This window comes from Gymnogyps californianus, chromosome 1, assembly GCF_018139145.2.
Source record: "Gymnogyps californianus isolate 813 chromosome 1, ASM1813914v2, whole genome shotgun sequence".
NCBI lineage: Eukaryota > Metazoa > Chordata > Aves > Accipitriformes > Cathartidae > Gymnogyps > Gymnogyps californianus.
The window spans coordinates 45641607-45657428 of record NC_059471.1 but is presented as its reverse complement, the minus strand read 5'-3'; the positions used below and the strand labels follow the sequence as shown (position 1 = coordinate 45657428).

Sequence of the window (15822 nt, the reverse complement as noted above, 5' to 3'; positions counted from 1 at the left end):
ATGTTCAATATCAACAAGAGAAAAATGATCAAAGGTGTTTTTGCAGTTGAAAGAAGCAGCAGATGTGGTGAAGTTGACTGTGTTGAGTGGGTTTTTCTTCTTGTTCCAAGCCTTAAAAAATATTTTTATGTACTTCATGAATTACTATTATTCATGGCCCAGTAACAGAAGTTAAATTGTTACCTGCAGCATCTTATGACAAAAGACTGGCCCCATCTCAACTATCAACTGATGAATTGTAGAAGGTGTATTTATCCCTAGTCAGATTATCAGATAGATATATCTAACTTGAATGGGTTTTGTGTATTTGATGTCTCTTGTAATTTTCTGATGTTCTGGTTTTCCATGTGCTGTTCCTTTGTGTTCTGTGCTCTAGCAAGCAGAGATGAGCTCCAATCAAGAAAAGTAAAACTGGACTATGATGAAGTTGGTACATGTCAGAAAGATGTCATAAATGTTTGGGATAAGAAGTTACTAAACTGCAGAGCCAAAATCCGATGTGACATGGAAGATATTCATTCCACTTTGAAAGAAGGTATTTACGGAGGATGGCTTTTAACTATGAAGTCTGAAGATTTTTTTTTTTGTTCCCTTTTGATACCGAAGGAAATCTGCCAGCAATACACTTTTTCCAGTAGCATAAAATCGTGAAAAAATTGCCTTCTTTTTGCAAATGCACCCACCTCCTGCTGCCAAACAGAAAATAGGTTCTGCTGTGTCTGCAGCTTACAATGTCAGCAATGCAGAAACATGTATAGTCATACTCCTGAAAGTAGCGTCTTGTGCCCATGTATTATTGCATCGAAGATTGAACTTGGAGCTTCTGCAGCTAACGCTGTGACCTTCTGGTTTCTGCTCTGTGGCTCCTATCCAATTGACTCTGAGTTTCAGATGCTCTGATTTTACTTACTGAGAAGGCAGGACCATAATGTCTAATGTGGACTGTGCCCAAAACCTAGGGAAATGACAACCAAGCTTCAGAGAATCAGAAAGACCACATCTTGTAGAGTCTGGAATATCGTCTTTTACTATTTTGTTTCCTCGAGTGAAAGGGTGGGGGGTTTGCCTTGAAGTAGATGTTCCTGTGGCCCAGCCATAGGCCAGAAGGGGAGCCAGAGAGCCCTGTTAGTATAATGTGGAGTCTGATTGCACCACTGTGCCCTCCTCCATAGAATCTTATGTCGGTGTTACAGATGCTGAAAAATAATATTTCAGTGTAATCTGGCTGTGGTACAGAAAGGAAGTTTAAATTGCTACCAAAGGAAATTTTGGTAGAAATAAGGCAGTTCCTGTTAGTGGCCTGCAGGAGACTGCCAAGAAATGACTTACCTTGCTGCCCTATCTTCTGCTGCTGGACTGCAGTTCAGAGTTGGGAACAAGGATATGCTTTTTCTAACTTGTATTCTTGTTAAATAATTACTTGCCTGGAAAGTATTAGCAAAGTTGACAATTTATTTTGACTTTCGAAGGTCGGTTTACAGAGTCAGATATCAAAGGGGGATGTATGTGAAAGTCCAAAAGTAGTATTTTAATTTAGTTTATGCTTTCACAGGTGCTTGGCTGACTTGAGAGAAATGCTGTCTTTCAGTATGAGTGGTTCTGTGTCCTTCCTTTGGTATGCAGCATTAATGCTTTTAGGTTTGAACTGAGTATTTTATAATCTGTACATCTTTCTCCAAGCCTATAGACTGACATGAGCAGCCCTTTGGGAAGGGGAAGAGGAGGTGGACTTCTCCTGTATTTTACACCTGTGAATTTAGTTCAGCCTTTCTAAATAGACCGGACTGCATTCTGTGTGTAGTTGTGCATCTTTTCCTGCTGGAGGCTAACAGCTCAGAAGTGGCAAAACAAGTGATGTCTGTACCTCAGTTGCCCAATGTACTGCTCAGTGTAATTATCTTAAGTTTGTAGTTAATGTTTAGTTAGTGGGACTGAACTGTGGCTACTGAGTGAATACACTGCGGAGTGGACAACTTCTGAAGCTGATTCTTTGTAAGGGATCCTCGAGTGGTTTGGCCAAGATTATGACAGGGCAAGGTTATGACAAAGCAAATTCTTGTGTTATAGCACTAAAAATATGCCCCTGCTTAGGCCTCTTGTTTTTTTGACTGACCTGCAGGTGTACCAAAAAGTCGTCGGGGAGAAATTTGGCAGTTTTTGGCTGTGCAGCATCGAGTCAGACACAGACTGCCAAACAAGCAGCAGCCTCCTGATGTCTCTTACAAAGAACTTCTAAAACAACTGACTGCTCAACAGCATGCCATCCTTGTAGATCTAGGTACGTCTGTTTGTATCTGGGAGATTTTTCTGACTTGTTTTGTGGGTCTTTGAGTGAAAACACACCAGTCTTAATGGAAGCTGTTGCTGGAGATAGATGCTGCTGTATCAGCACCACTTTCTGTGTCGTCAGGATACATTCTGTGTGTGCCACTTAGTGTCCTCTAAGCAGATGATTTCTTAGGTTATGCTATTTGTATTTATGCTCTTCTACATCTGTCTGAAAAGAGAAATCAAGCAGTCGCTTCTGCAAGTTCTATGCAGATGAGAATATTAAATGAGCTCAATGGATACAGTCTAAAATCAGTGCTAAAATACAGATTGATCTGACTAAAGTCAAGCTGCATATGAAAGCAAAGAGAAATGGTCTATGGGAAGAGAGAAGTGCTGGTTGTCAGATGGATCTGGGGTTTTTTTGAGAAGAATTGAATACCAACTACTCTTCTCTCTCTACATCAGGACGGACGTTCCCTACGCATCCTTACTTTTCTGCCCACCTTGGAGCAGGACAGCTATCACTCTTTAATCTCCTGAAAGCATACTCTTTGCTGGACAAAGAAGTGGGTTATTGTCAAGGTATAAGCTTTGTAGCTGGAGTGCTGCTTCTACATATGAGTGAAGAACAGGCCTTTGAAATGCTGAAATTCCTCATGTATGACCTTGGCTTCCGTAAACAGTACAGGCCAGACATGATGTCGCTACAGGTAAGTCAGTCCTCCTAAAGCAAACCAGAGTTTTAAATGAGTTTTGGGCTCTCAGAGGTTGCTCATGTTCTCCAGGGCCTTATGAAGCTTCTTATGCTGTTTTGGACATTGTGAGGTGCATGCAAATGTTATTGTCGAACCCCTCTCTGACTCTCAATTTGCAAACAGAGAAGTTCAGAACTTGCAGACTTTTCCTGTCACACGTCCCCATCATCTCCTGTTTGGAAACTCTGCTTTCTCTGCTGTTTTGCTCTTCCTTTTCTTTTCCTCGCTTCTCTCTCTTCCTTATGCCAAAAACCCGATATGTTTGCATCTGTATAGATGGAGTTTAAATTTGATTTTATTTTTCGCAATCCATGAGCACTTAGATGTAGATTTTTCTCTTGTAACTCCAAGTCAAATCAATAGTGACATCCAGTGGCCAGTCAATGTACTCCACAGGCATTTGTACTTCGGGCTCCTCTGTCTTGCCTTAGCATTTGCACCTCTTTTCTCTCATTGTCCTCTACCCCACCACCCTCAACACAGAGAGAAATAGACGAATTTTTAATCATTTATTTTGCTTATGAAACGATGCATGCTCTGCAATATTAGTCTTTTAACAGCTAGCTGTAGATACTCAAGGCTGCTTAGGAGGGACACAGAAAAATCTTTCAGATCTGTATAAACTTCAGGGTTTAAAGTTTGAGAAATCTTTCACCTTGAGATGCAACTGTCCACTGACTTAAATAACTATATGCTATAAGCCTCTAATATTATAAAGGAATATACCACTGCTAAGTTAAAGCTTGTAATCCACACTGGAGAAGGAGAAAACTAAGAGACAGATACAAAAGTCTCATTTTTTTTTCATGCTCCCTGCATAGCAAACACTTATAATGAAGTAAAAACTTTCAGTCCACTTTTCATGACCAGTCACTTCCTAAAGTGACATTTGCCAAATTTGCTTATTTGGCAAATGTCCAGAACAATAGAATAGATTGTAGTTAAAGAAATTGTATGAGCCTATTCTAAAAATGATAGAGGAGTGCTTTACTGTGGATGTAAGTATGCTATAACAAGTTTGTTGTGATGAATTAAGGATGAACAGCCATAAAGAGCATCGTTCTACTTCTTCCCTGTCCCATTCTGCCCCCCCAAATACATTTTGAACCAGTGGGAGTCAAAGTGTGATAAATGCATGGTTGTGGGATTTTTTTCCCCTAGAAGATGCTTTTTTAGTGTTTCTCTTAGTGTTTGTATGTTATACTGCAGTTGTAGACTTTCAATAACATCTGATGGTTTGAGAGCATTCAGATGTCCAGGATTTCACCTTTTGATTTAAATGAGTCTGAAACTTTCATGGTCAGAAGCTCTTAGGAGGAACACTTTTTAAGTTTGAGAAGGTTTACTACTTGTAGTACTGTTTGCCCTTTAAATGATATTACCTCTTTCCCCACAGTTGGCTCCGAGGCAGTTACCCTGTTCTAGGCAAAAGCACAAGTTTTGTCTGCTCAAGACAAACTAGACTACTGAAGGTGACTTAGAGGATCTCACTAAAGCCTAACCCTTTGTTTTTGCCTCCTGTTAACGGGAGTAGAGCACTTGCAGATTCTTTTGCATTTATAGTACTGAAACACAAGTAAGCTTATATGCAGAATTAGCTTCTGTCCTGTAGCAGAAAAATGTTGAGTGTTTCTTTAGGATAATGAAAGCTTACTTGACTTATATTTTTAACTGTTGTCTGGAAAAAGTAGTAATCTAGATCCTTAGTTCATAATGAGCTCATCCAATTGGTTTACTGCCTCTGTGATACTATTCTAATTTCACAGGTAAATGTGTTTTGTATCGACACTGTCCAAACTGTGCTTAATTAGTATCTTTGGCAATTAAAGCAAGGACTCAAACGCATGCACAAATTTAGCTAATTTGCCTGAACGAGAAGTGATCTGTCTGCTTGCGGACACTGCTGACTGATAGATAGTTCCAAGTGCAGTCAGTTTTTGGTAGGGAAGAATCATGACCACTAAAAGTAGGAAAGTAGCTGGATCCAATAAGTCATTTTCGTATTGAGGAATGGATTCACCTTAAGCATAAGGCGCTCTTGACAGCAAAATTGGACCTGACAGCTAATCAATATATGTGTGCTTCTCATCTTCTGCTTTCTGAGAGAAGTGTCGCTCTGTGCTGTGAGTGACTTACTGTGGAATATAAACTATCAAAATTGCAAGGAAGTAATTTGCCACAGAGTGATATTTTTAGCAATGAATAGCAACTTTTAACCACTTTGCTTTGCAACCTTTTACAGGTTGTATAGCAGCACTTTTTGCATCAGCATCTTAAATTTCTCTTGACCACTGGCACGTGGGAGGTGTGCTGGGAAATACGTCTGTGGTACACCTCTATTGACCCACCGGATCTAATGTACTCTGTGGATACAGCAGCTGTCTAAAGTGATGATTGTAGCATAGGAGTTTTAAATGCAGCAAAAATATGGCCAGGATTCAAAGGATGAAAGCTGAAATGAGTAAATTTAGCCAGAAATAGTTCAACTCTGTAATGGAGAGTTTTGGCATCTTGGAAGAGGTACTTCTGCTTTCATCACTGCAAGACTGAAAGTTCTGGTTTGTTGATAAAGTTAGATCAATATATTCTGTTCTTACCTTAAGCCTGTGAATCTGAAATGATACTTCATTAATAATCAGGTTCAAACTGTTCTTTGTTATTGACTGCTGTGTTGGTTTTAATTCATTAGAGGTGGGTTGTTTATACATGAGTAGATATCACTCGGCCCTAGGCAACAATTAAGCTTCATTTTACAGTGCCATCTGTACTGGAGTTAATTTCCCTCGAGTGAAATGTGAATGGTTTGGAAAACAGAGTAAAGCTGAACTTTTCTTTCTCTACTTCCTCCCCCCCCAACCCCCTCATGCACTGTAGATTCAGATGTATCAGCTCTCAAGGCTTCTTCATGATTATCACAGAGACCTGTATAATCATCTTGAAGAAAATGAAATCAGTCCCAGTCTTTATGCTGCACCGTGGTTTCTTACACTGTTCGCATCTCAATTTCCATTAGGATTTGTAGCCAGAGTATTTGGTAAGAAAGTTTATTCTATTGCAATAATAAACAGAACAATGTTGTCCATTGTGTTTTGGAACTCTCGGGGAGCAGTTTTCTACATACTAGGGACATTTGGGGTGACTATTGTGGGTGGCAAGTAGCAACACTCTTCATGGTGGGATGTCAGCTCCTTTTCAAAGAGGAAAACCGAAACGTATTCTTTGAAACATCAGACTTGACCAATTAAGTATGTCTGCTGTTATTAGCCAAGAGACTTCTGAAGTGTGAACAGCAGGAAGTTTATTGTTGCAAATGTATTTTATGCATCAAGCATTGAGTTTATGTCTATAGAAAAGTTCATCTTGTTGAACTTGAAAATTGAAAAAAGAGAATGCATTGGTTTTCAAGAACGTGTTTCTGAATAACTGATTCTAAAGTGCTTTCTAATTAAAATTCAAGTAAACTTGAACTTAAAGGCTGTTTCAAGTATTCACGTATATATTGAACAGTTTCCTAGTCTTAGTATGCCTCTTATTCCATTTAGATAGTTTTTTCATTATATGCTCCTCTTCAGGTAACGTCTAGTCCAGAAGCTTAAATATTGATTGTGCCTTGTAGTGTTTGCAGTATCAGCATGTCAAGTACACGGTTTTGTATTCTTGTATTGTCAATAAGAACAGCCAGCTTAATCAAATCTCTAGTAATGCAGCTTTTTTTTAAAAAAAATTATTTATTAATGTAAAACTCACTGTGCTCAGATATGCACCAAGAAGCTAGGAGCAAAGGTCATGCGCTTCCTCTTAAATCAGACTTTTTTTTCCATTTGATTTTTCTGTTTTCATACCGTACCTTTTGTATTGTCTTAAGAAATTCAACCTGACTTTTTTCTCATGTTTTACTACTGGAGTGTGTTAGGTTTTTAACTTGTTTGGTGTGGTGGTTTGGGGGGCAAGAGAGGTTTGTTTGTTTTGTTTTTGTTTTCTTTTTTTTTGACCTAGTGATTTCTCCATTACAGAGTTTTTTTCCTTTTACAGCAAACTTTTTCTGACTGCTCTTTGGGTGAACAAATGATTGGTGTGTCTGTTTTTCATTGGTATTCATGTGACTGGTACTTCTCTTTCCCAGTGGGATTATTGAATTCTGGGACACTCTCAAGTATTTTGGGTTTTTTTCTTTTTTATTTGTTTTTCAAGGCTAAAGTGTTCTTTTCTTTTTTTGTCTTCGGTAGGCTTTGAATTTGGAAAATGAATTTTTTAAGCGTGGGGAGGGTCAGTGTTCATTTCTCTGTAAATGAGCTGAGCAAGGCATGTTCCCATTTTAAAACTCAAAAGTCACAATGTTGTTTTATTTCCCAGTGCTTTGGATTCCTGCATCTTCAGTGTCTTATGGGCCATTGTCACATACCAGGAACAGATGGTTAATGTCTACCCATCACAAATTATATACTTGTATTTTTGCTGCTTGGAAGCGCATCATAGACTTGAGAAGGGAGACTTTTGGGAACTGTGTATGAGTGAGATGGCTGCCTCACCAGTGTCCTGGTGCTACCCTGTGATACTGGATTAGGGCCAAGGATGACCTCTCAGTATCGGGATCAGAAGTTGAGCTTGTTCAGTTGCGTAGCCCTGCTGTTGGTGGTGTGACAGAGCCAACAGCACAGGAGGCTTATTTGAACTGCTTATGTGCTGCGTTCATCCCAGTAACCGCAAGTCTATCACTGCTACCGAGGCCAAGTTTCTAGTTACTGTGATCAAGTTTCCAGTTTCTGTGCAGTCTGTGTCTACTGACTTCTGCACAGCCTGGACTTTCCCCTCACATCCACATCATTATACCTCAAAGTAAAGGTTTGGGGCTTAAATTATAGCCAATGTGATCACTACTATGGATTTTGAAAATAATACGATTGGTTATGGAATCTACTTGATTGTTTTCTAAGGACTAGCTTCTGCCTGTAGAAAACAGTAAAACATCAGTACTTTGTGTTGTGATCCACTTCCCAATAGCTTTTCAGTCACAGATGCACTTAAAAACAGTTAGCAGTTAGTTAACAGTCTATAGTCTACAGTGGACAGTAAGGAAATGCTTATTGCAGATAACTGTTACAGACATAACAAGCATGCGATATTTTCTTTAATGTGCTCTCACATCTGTAAGATGACACAAAATGCTTTTATGTGCTTTAACCTCATGTTGAAATAAGACAGATTGCACTTCTGAACTGAATAAATCTGCAGTATGATTGATTAAAAAGAAAAACGTCCCAGCAAATATATATATTTATCCAATTACTTTAGCTCTCATTTTCAAGATATTTTAATGATTTTCTTTTTTAGACATTATTTTCCTTCAAGGAACAGAAGTCATATTTAAAGTAGCACTGAGCCTACTTAGCAGTCAAGAAACATCTATAATGGGATGTGAGAGTTTTGAGAACATTGTTGATTTTCTTAAAACCACTATTCCAGATATGACTCAGCCTCAAATGGAAAAAATTATTACTCAGGTAAGGTTGTTTTTCTCTTTACTTTTTTCTCCCTCATTTAGTTTACTTTAAAAGAATCATGCCTAAGTTATATGTAAAATTCTTCTCAGTATGTTCCTTTTGGTTTGAAATGCAAAGGAGTCATCTTCCCAGTAACTTGTATAGAAATAGGATATGAGCTAATTTCAGTGGGTTTTGAACTGCAATTTTAGCAAGACTTTAGTTGCTACCTCAAGGTTTAGTACAAAGGTTCTCTTGTGCCCCAGCTATTGGGAAAACATGACTTTGCTTATAAATTTCACATCACCATCAGAAGGATAAAAGTAGCCTATTTTCCAAACCTAAACCCAGCTGTTGCTCCCTGTTGGTGAGTGAGCAGTCCAACAGTTTGTGACGGGAAGCACAACTTGCCATGGTGGGAAGAGGCAGCATCACAGCAACTTCTCCTGATCCTTCGAACTTCTGGCTGCACGGGGTTGGGTGCCCCCGTAGGAACTTTTCTCACACCTCCAACTTAAAATCCTACAAGTTAGGAGGTTGGTGAGGCCCTGTTTTAATGATCTGTATTAAAATCAAGGTCAAGCAAACTTTCACTGTTCTGTTGCGGGGGCGGCTTCTGTCCTCCTGGGGATCACTTTTAGGGTGCCCTCGTGCAACTTCCCCTTCTCACCTCAACCCTGTCCTTGGAGGGATCACGTTTGGCAGGTGCTTGGTGCCAGAGGTAAGAGCCCCTCAGGAGTGATCCCTGCCTTTCTTGGGTAAGGGAAAGGAGGGCTGGAGTAGTGTTATTTCATCAGTATCATAGCAACTTCATAGAAAAGGGCGAGAACAGAAGAGAAAGAATTACTGATGCTGATATAGGAAAAGCTTTTTGTGAAATACTGTCAGTGGCTGGGATCTTCATCTCTCTACATTGTCCTCCTCTGCATTGAAGCTGCAAATTGAAAATGAACCTCAGTCTAGTGCCTTAGGTGTGACCTGTAAGCAGTTTTCCCCCTTCAGGTGGTAGTTCGGAGATAACAGAAGAGCTCTAGAAAACCATCTGCATATGCAGGAGTGCAGTTAACACTGATGCATTCCTATGGCTTGGTTAACGCTTGAATGTTTCAGGTGCTGTCAATTAAGAATTCATTTTTAGATGACATGTAAATCTTCATTTCCTCATTGCACTGACTGTGATTGCCATGCTAAACCTGTGTCAGACACTTCAGTGTCTATCTTCACAACTCACTGATTCTGGCAATGATAGAGAAGGTAGTTCAATATTTTTGATAGTATTAGAAATTAGGTCTCTGTCCTGTGGTCTGCGTGGGTTGCAGAGCAATCGTGCTGTGGTGAGCATGGTAGAAGTGGCTCTGTGCAAAGCCAGGTCTGATTGAGTAAAGAATGGGTTATGTTGCCTGAGCGGAGGTGGATGTGGTTATACGCAGGTCAGCTCAGCTCTGAGAGGAAGGTCACCTGCTTGCCTGTGGTGTGGTCTCATGCTGAGCAGCCTTCTGGATCTGCATGCATGTGTAGACTGCCTGTATCATATTGCTCCTACCTAGGCTGGCTGCAGGTGGAGTCATTTGGCTGTCTCAGTGTTGTAATTCCCAGGACTGTCCTCTTATAGCGGATAATGAAAGAAAAATGTAGACATTGTGCAGGACTATAATACACAGATGAAGAATTGACCAGGTAGCTATATAGAGGAAAATGGCACTTGCCCAGCTTGAACACCATATGTAATTTAAAGTTTTACCTCATTTGAATTACCTGAAGAACAGTGAACGTAATGCAGAACTTGTTTTGTTGGGGGATCTGTGTGTGTCTTCTGTGGGTGTAATGTTTGTGATCTCTAGAACAAGGAACAGAATTAATGTCACTGTAGACATCCTTCCCTTCCTAGTCTAAACTATTTGGTAACTTTCAGAAGCTGAGAGGCTGTGACTAGATGTATAAACAGATAAGGGTCATGTGGTCCCATCACAGTTAGATGCTCAGTTCCATAGTCTTCACAATGCTTTGTCACCAAAGCATCCCAATAAGAAAATAGTGTATCTTCATGCAGAGACAGAGCACAGGGAAACTGTAACCATGAAGAGTGTTTTTATAAAAGTTTATAAATGGGCACTTGGAGTCAAGAGATCCAGTTTTGAGGGTGGAGATCTGACGACTCCTGGATTATTCTTCCTTACTGTGTGATCCTGCTCTCATCACAAGCTGTTGAGACTTGAATTTAAAAATTTCTTCTTGAACTTCTTAATATTCCTGAGCAAGAGATGGTAAGACTTGGTCATATTATAAAATTCTTGGATTGAATAAGACTTTTCTGCTGATACATCTCATAGTAAGAGATGGTATTTGGTAATTGTAAAAATGATGATCCAATTTATTCTGAAGTCTATGATTTATTATGGCTACAGTAAGAACTCTAGATGCTAAAATGCTCTTACTGTAGATTTTCCCTTAAAATACTTTTTTGAGAGGAACAGGAAAAAACATTAAGTTAATCAAGCAGAGTTGCCTCTTAGCCAAACATTCATGTGGAATAAGTGCTCTCTACTGTAGTTAAAAATTGTTTTTTCTCTCATGGCAGGTGTTTGAGATGGATATTTCAAAACAGCTCCATGCCTATGAAGTAGAGTACCACGTTCTTCAGGATGAACTGCAGGAAAATGTGAATCCCTGTGATGAAGGTGAACCCCTGGAGAAGCTGGAGAGGGCAAACAGTCATCTGAAGAGACAAAACATGGATTTGTTGGAGAAGCTACAGGTAAATGACTTAAGACTACAAAGTCATGGAGAGGTCATTTCTATGATTCAGCCAATAGAGGAGTAAGTATCTTATTTAAATGTACATGAGAATTCTTCTAACTGCAAGACCTTATGCAGTTAAGCAGTCCTCTCAATTACAGTGATTTACTTCTGTTAGACATATTTTTAACTCCTTTGTCATTCCTTGGGCTTTTCCTTCTTGATTTAGATTTCTTTTTCTCAAAATATCTTTACCCTTATCTCCCATAAAATCTGTTGGCAAAATTTATGTATCCTGCTGAAAAATAAGTTCTCTGTCCCTTCATACCTTTGCTTCCCTATTGGAAAGTTTTAAGAAATAATCCATAGTACAGTAGGCTTGCTTTCTCCAGGCCATTGTAGGCAGTATCATTCTGTTTCCTTCTGCTGAAGCTCATAGTCCTACCTTTTGAAAGATGGTCTCTCCTAGCAGACTTGAATACAGCTGAGTGTCCACCAGACTTTGCCCAACAAAGTCATGCTTTAAAAAAGTCTCCCCTTCCTCCTTTACTATTCACCCTTTCTCCCATAGCCTGGCCAAGACTTGTTTCAGGTTTCAATATGTATTGTCTTGCATTTTCCTGAAAGATAAGCTCTTCCTTTTGCATCACCAGGCCATTTCTTGTTATATTTGTTAATTTGAACAAGCATTGGGAAGAGCTCAGAGAGCACCTTCAACTTCTGAAACCTGAAAATAGAAGCAGGGAAAAAAGGAAAGATCAAGTCCTCATTATTTTTGTGTTTATGGGCTAAGGGTGCTGTGCTGTGTTCTTTTGATATTGAAAACAGGGATCACTTGCTTTTTTTACTATTATTATTTTTGCTTTCTTATTTTTATTTATTTATTTACTGCTATCTGGGCTTTTACCTCTGTTCTGAAAATGCACCAAGGGCATAGAATAATTATGAGTGACTGATTTGAAAGGCTCTATCGAAGCTCGTCTGTTCTTCCAGAGTGCCATACTGTAATGCATCTTCCTCAGTTCCTTAACCTCTTCGTCTTTTTGTTTTTATAGCTTCTTCATTCCTCTGCTTGGGCCCTTTCCTAGGAACGGTCAGAATTCCCCCACTTCCCACAGAGAGACATTTGCTACTGCTGAGGTCCAGGCTTTCTGGTTACTAGGCAGTGGGTGTTTTTCCACAGAGGAAGCTGTAGGTCTTTTATTGGAGAATAGGGAACACTGTCTGCTTCTAGACTTAACGTTGAGGTTCTCTTTCCCTCTAACCTCTCCATTCTGCTAATTCACTTTATCACATAGGGTTCCCATTGCTCCATCGCTGTCAGAGAAGTTGTCTCTTCCAGTGCTAACTCCAGCTGCTGATTTCCTTTTTCACCCTGCAGCTCCAGTTCCTTGTTACTCTCAACTGTCCCTTGCTTGCTGCAACTTGCATGTCTCCTTCCCTCTGTCAATTGTCAGATTGATGAATCAATCCTTCAGATTGATCTGGTCACTATAAGGAGATTCTGTGTACAATACACAGTAGGCATTCCTTATATCATCTGCCTACACAGATGTCTTTTAGAAACATCTATGTAATTAAGTTCTTTCCTTAACATATAGCATATCATCATATAAAAAAAAAAATCAGAATGTCTCAATTTATTGTAAAGATAATGTTATTGTTTACAGGTTGCTCATGCTAAAATTCAGAGTCTGGAATCCAGCCTGGAGACTACTTTGACTCGAGAGAACAAAATGAAGACTGTAATTCAGTCCCTGGAACAGGAGAAGATAACATATCAAAAGACTCTTGAGCAGATAATGAAGTATTTGCCAGCAGAAGCATTGTCAGACTGTGAACTGCTCCTGAAGGAAGTAAACTACAATCCAAATAATAAAATAAAATAAGAGTAAGCCATAAACCAGGGTTTTCGAGGCAGCATTTCTTCAAAAAAAAGGGAAAGAAAAGATGAGTATGCTGCTTTCAAAGGACTTAGCAATAGGCAATGGTGTTATCCAAAACTAGTGCTGGGACACTCATAGCTACAGATGGGCCTTCAAATGTCAGTATGCAAATTCAGGCTATTAATTTTTTTATGATTATGTAAATAAATCACAAGGGGGAAATAAAGGATTCTCACATGTAATTATGATGAGTAGATGTATATTTAGAGTTGACCTAAAGGAAAAGAGAAATTTCAGTAGTCAAAGCCAAGATAATGGTGATCTACAAATTCACTCTGGATGTGCTCGTCTTGTAGTGAAATGAGGATAGCGTGTCTTTATATATATGTATGTTGAATAATACTTGAAGAAAAAAAGAATGTAATTTTCCCTCCAAAGAGCAGCATGTTTCACATCTTCTGTGGAAAATCTGTGTGAACTCATGTGTGCCTCTCTCTTAAATCTGCTGACATTGTGTGCACAGACCAATAAGCAGAACAAGCGTCATGACTTGGTTCGTACAGAAAGAGCTCTAGTGCCATCCGCTGCCTGGGCTGTACCGGTCAGCAATGTAATTCCACATGCATGTTGGAACTGGAAACAAAAAGCATCATGTCATAGCTCCGCCTCTGTAACTCAGAGCTAAGAAATAGGTATCTGTACACACTCGCAGAACTTGTAAAGGCAAGAGCTAACGGTGACTGCTACTTCCTTCCCGGCCTGTTTGCTTCCACCTGTCCTGGGGTTGGTCGTGATGACAGGAGGAAGGAAGCAAGGCTGTGGGATGGTATTTATTCTGATGTTAATTTTCCGGAGGAGACTTGCTGTCATAAGAGTTAGGCGTGTAAGGGGTTCTCATTTAACCAAAGAAATACTGCAAGAAGCCTTGTCTTATCATAGTGGGAGCCAGAAAGCTGTTTTTAAATTTTATTTGAAGAGAAAATTGAGGCAGGTTGCAGGAAGTTGAGCATAAGCGCACAAGAGAGGACCAAGCAAGTTTCAAATATTATGTACCTTTCAGTTTTCACATACACAGTGGATATAAATTTCAAAGGGGATTCTGAAGTACAGGTGCAGTTTTAATAATGCTTTCCAGGTTATTCCTGTTTTAATACTGCTTTGTGGTGTTCTTTTTAAAACAAAAGTCATGAATTTGTGTGTTCTGGGCAGAAGGTGAGGTAAGCTCTGATCATTTCAAGGGATAAAATATGTTTATAAAGGTATAAAAAGATGCATATAGATTTGAAAATGTTTTTGAGTGGAATTTTTGAGAAAGCTTAGACAAATGTGTAATAGACACCTATTTTGGAGTGCATGTCTGACCTGTTAATTGAGTGTTACAGTGGCTCATGTTATCTCTTATCATTTATACTGTATTTCAGGAAACATTTATTCTTTTTAGTAAGAAAAACAATTAAGCAAAGTGCCAAATCCAGCAGTGTCTTTATGCATAAGATTGTCCAGTTTAGAAAGCAAGGACTGAATATCACTGCTTTCTAAGTATTATGCTTTATGTTAACATAAAAGTGAGGATCAACAATGCTGATTTGCTGCACGCTGCTGTGGAACTTAGGGGCTTGGGGTCTCCTGGGGTTTTTTTGTTGTTTTTTACTTCCATGGTGTTTTATTTGATTAAAGATATTGATTTACTTAACAGTCTTTCTTTTTACAGTTGGGGTGAAAGGTCTTAACACTGTGTATAAAATTATGTGGAATCTGTCTAGATATTTCAAGAATATTTTATTGTACTAGGTGGGAAAATGCCAAGTGAAAAGGCAGTTCTTCGTAGTTTTGTTCAGAGTAAGTTTTAGCTGATGTGTACATACAAAACCAATCCCAGGAACTGCAGTAGCGTGTATTACAAAGAATCAAGGTTATTCAGATACATCATCTTTTTTTTTTTTTTTTTTTTTTTTTTTTAAGATGCACTGAATGTGCTTTATCCTCTGTTTCACTTACAAATTTTTTTCATGTAATGCCTGGAGAAATTCCAATAAATGTCATTGCTGCATTTCCCATGGCCTCTGACTAGTTTTATTCTTCTACGCTTCAAGTACCATCTCATTCTCAATAGTACTACTGTTTACATGAAAGATGAAAAGGATCTGGTTTTAGTTTCTAGTTGTGGGGGAAAAAAACTACAAGATTTGTAGAAGGACACAGGGAGGATAGAAATCCTTATCGGGGAAAATAGTCTTGCATTGTTCTTAACTGAAGATGAAATGATTAAAAGGTATTTTGCTTCTGTAGCAGTTCATTTAGTACGTATGCATGTTGAGAATAGTAATTTGATGAACTCTACACTGTGCATCTAGCTTGGGAGGAGGAGGACACCATATCAACAAGGAGGAATAAACTACAGAAGTAAAACCACAATGAGGTCAGTGCCTCATTGACATTAGGACATTTGTGATAGCATTTGTATTCTGAACACGAGTGTGCCTTGTAACTGGGTATCTCTAGGGTGTCTAGCTTGAAGTCTGCACTCACGCAGGTATCCTCCAGACCGTCTTCAGATGAATAACCAGCAAGATTATCCAGAAGACTGTGAACGGCATGTGTGTTTGTGTCCATCTGTTTGTCTCTCCCTGTCTATCGTATAGATAGCTTTACAGGTGTTCTGTTCTGGTTGCAGTTGTGCAACTGTGAAGAGGG

General features: G+C 39.1%; 1 protein-coding gene across 2 annotated transcripts in view; it reads left to right on the top strand.

Moving 5' to 3' along the window:
- Positions 1-15050, top strand: part of TBC1D4 (TBC1 domain family member 4) — a 113336-nt gene extending 98286 nt beyond the window's left edge. For both annotated transcript variants that reach the window (XM_050898847.1, XM_050898856.1), the window contains 7 exons: positions 377-535; positions 2120-2278; positions 2737-2981; positions 5901-6060; positions 8358-8527; positions 11085-11261; positions 12913-15050. In XM_050898847.1, coding sequence (XP_050754804.1) covers positions 377-535; positions 2120-2278; positions 2737-2981; positions 5901-6060; positions 8358-8527; positions 11085-11261; positions 12913-13131 — 1289 coding nt within the window. In that variant the 3' untranslated portion in view covers positions 13132-15050. The remainder of the gene's footprint in view (positions 1-376; positions 536-2119; positions 2279-2736; positions 2982-5900; positions 6061-8357; positions 8528-11084; positions 11262-12912) is intronic.
- Positions 15051-15822: the final 772 nt, after the last annotated feature.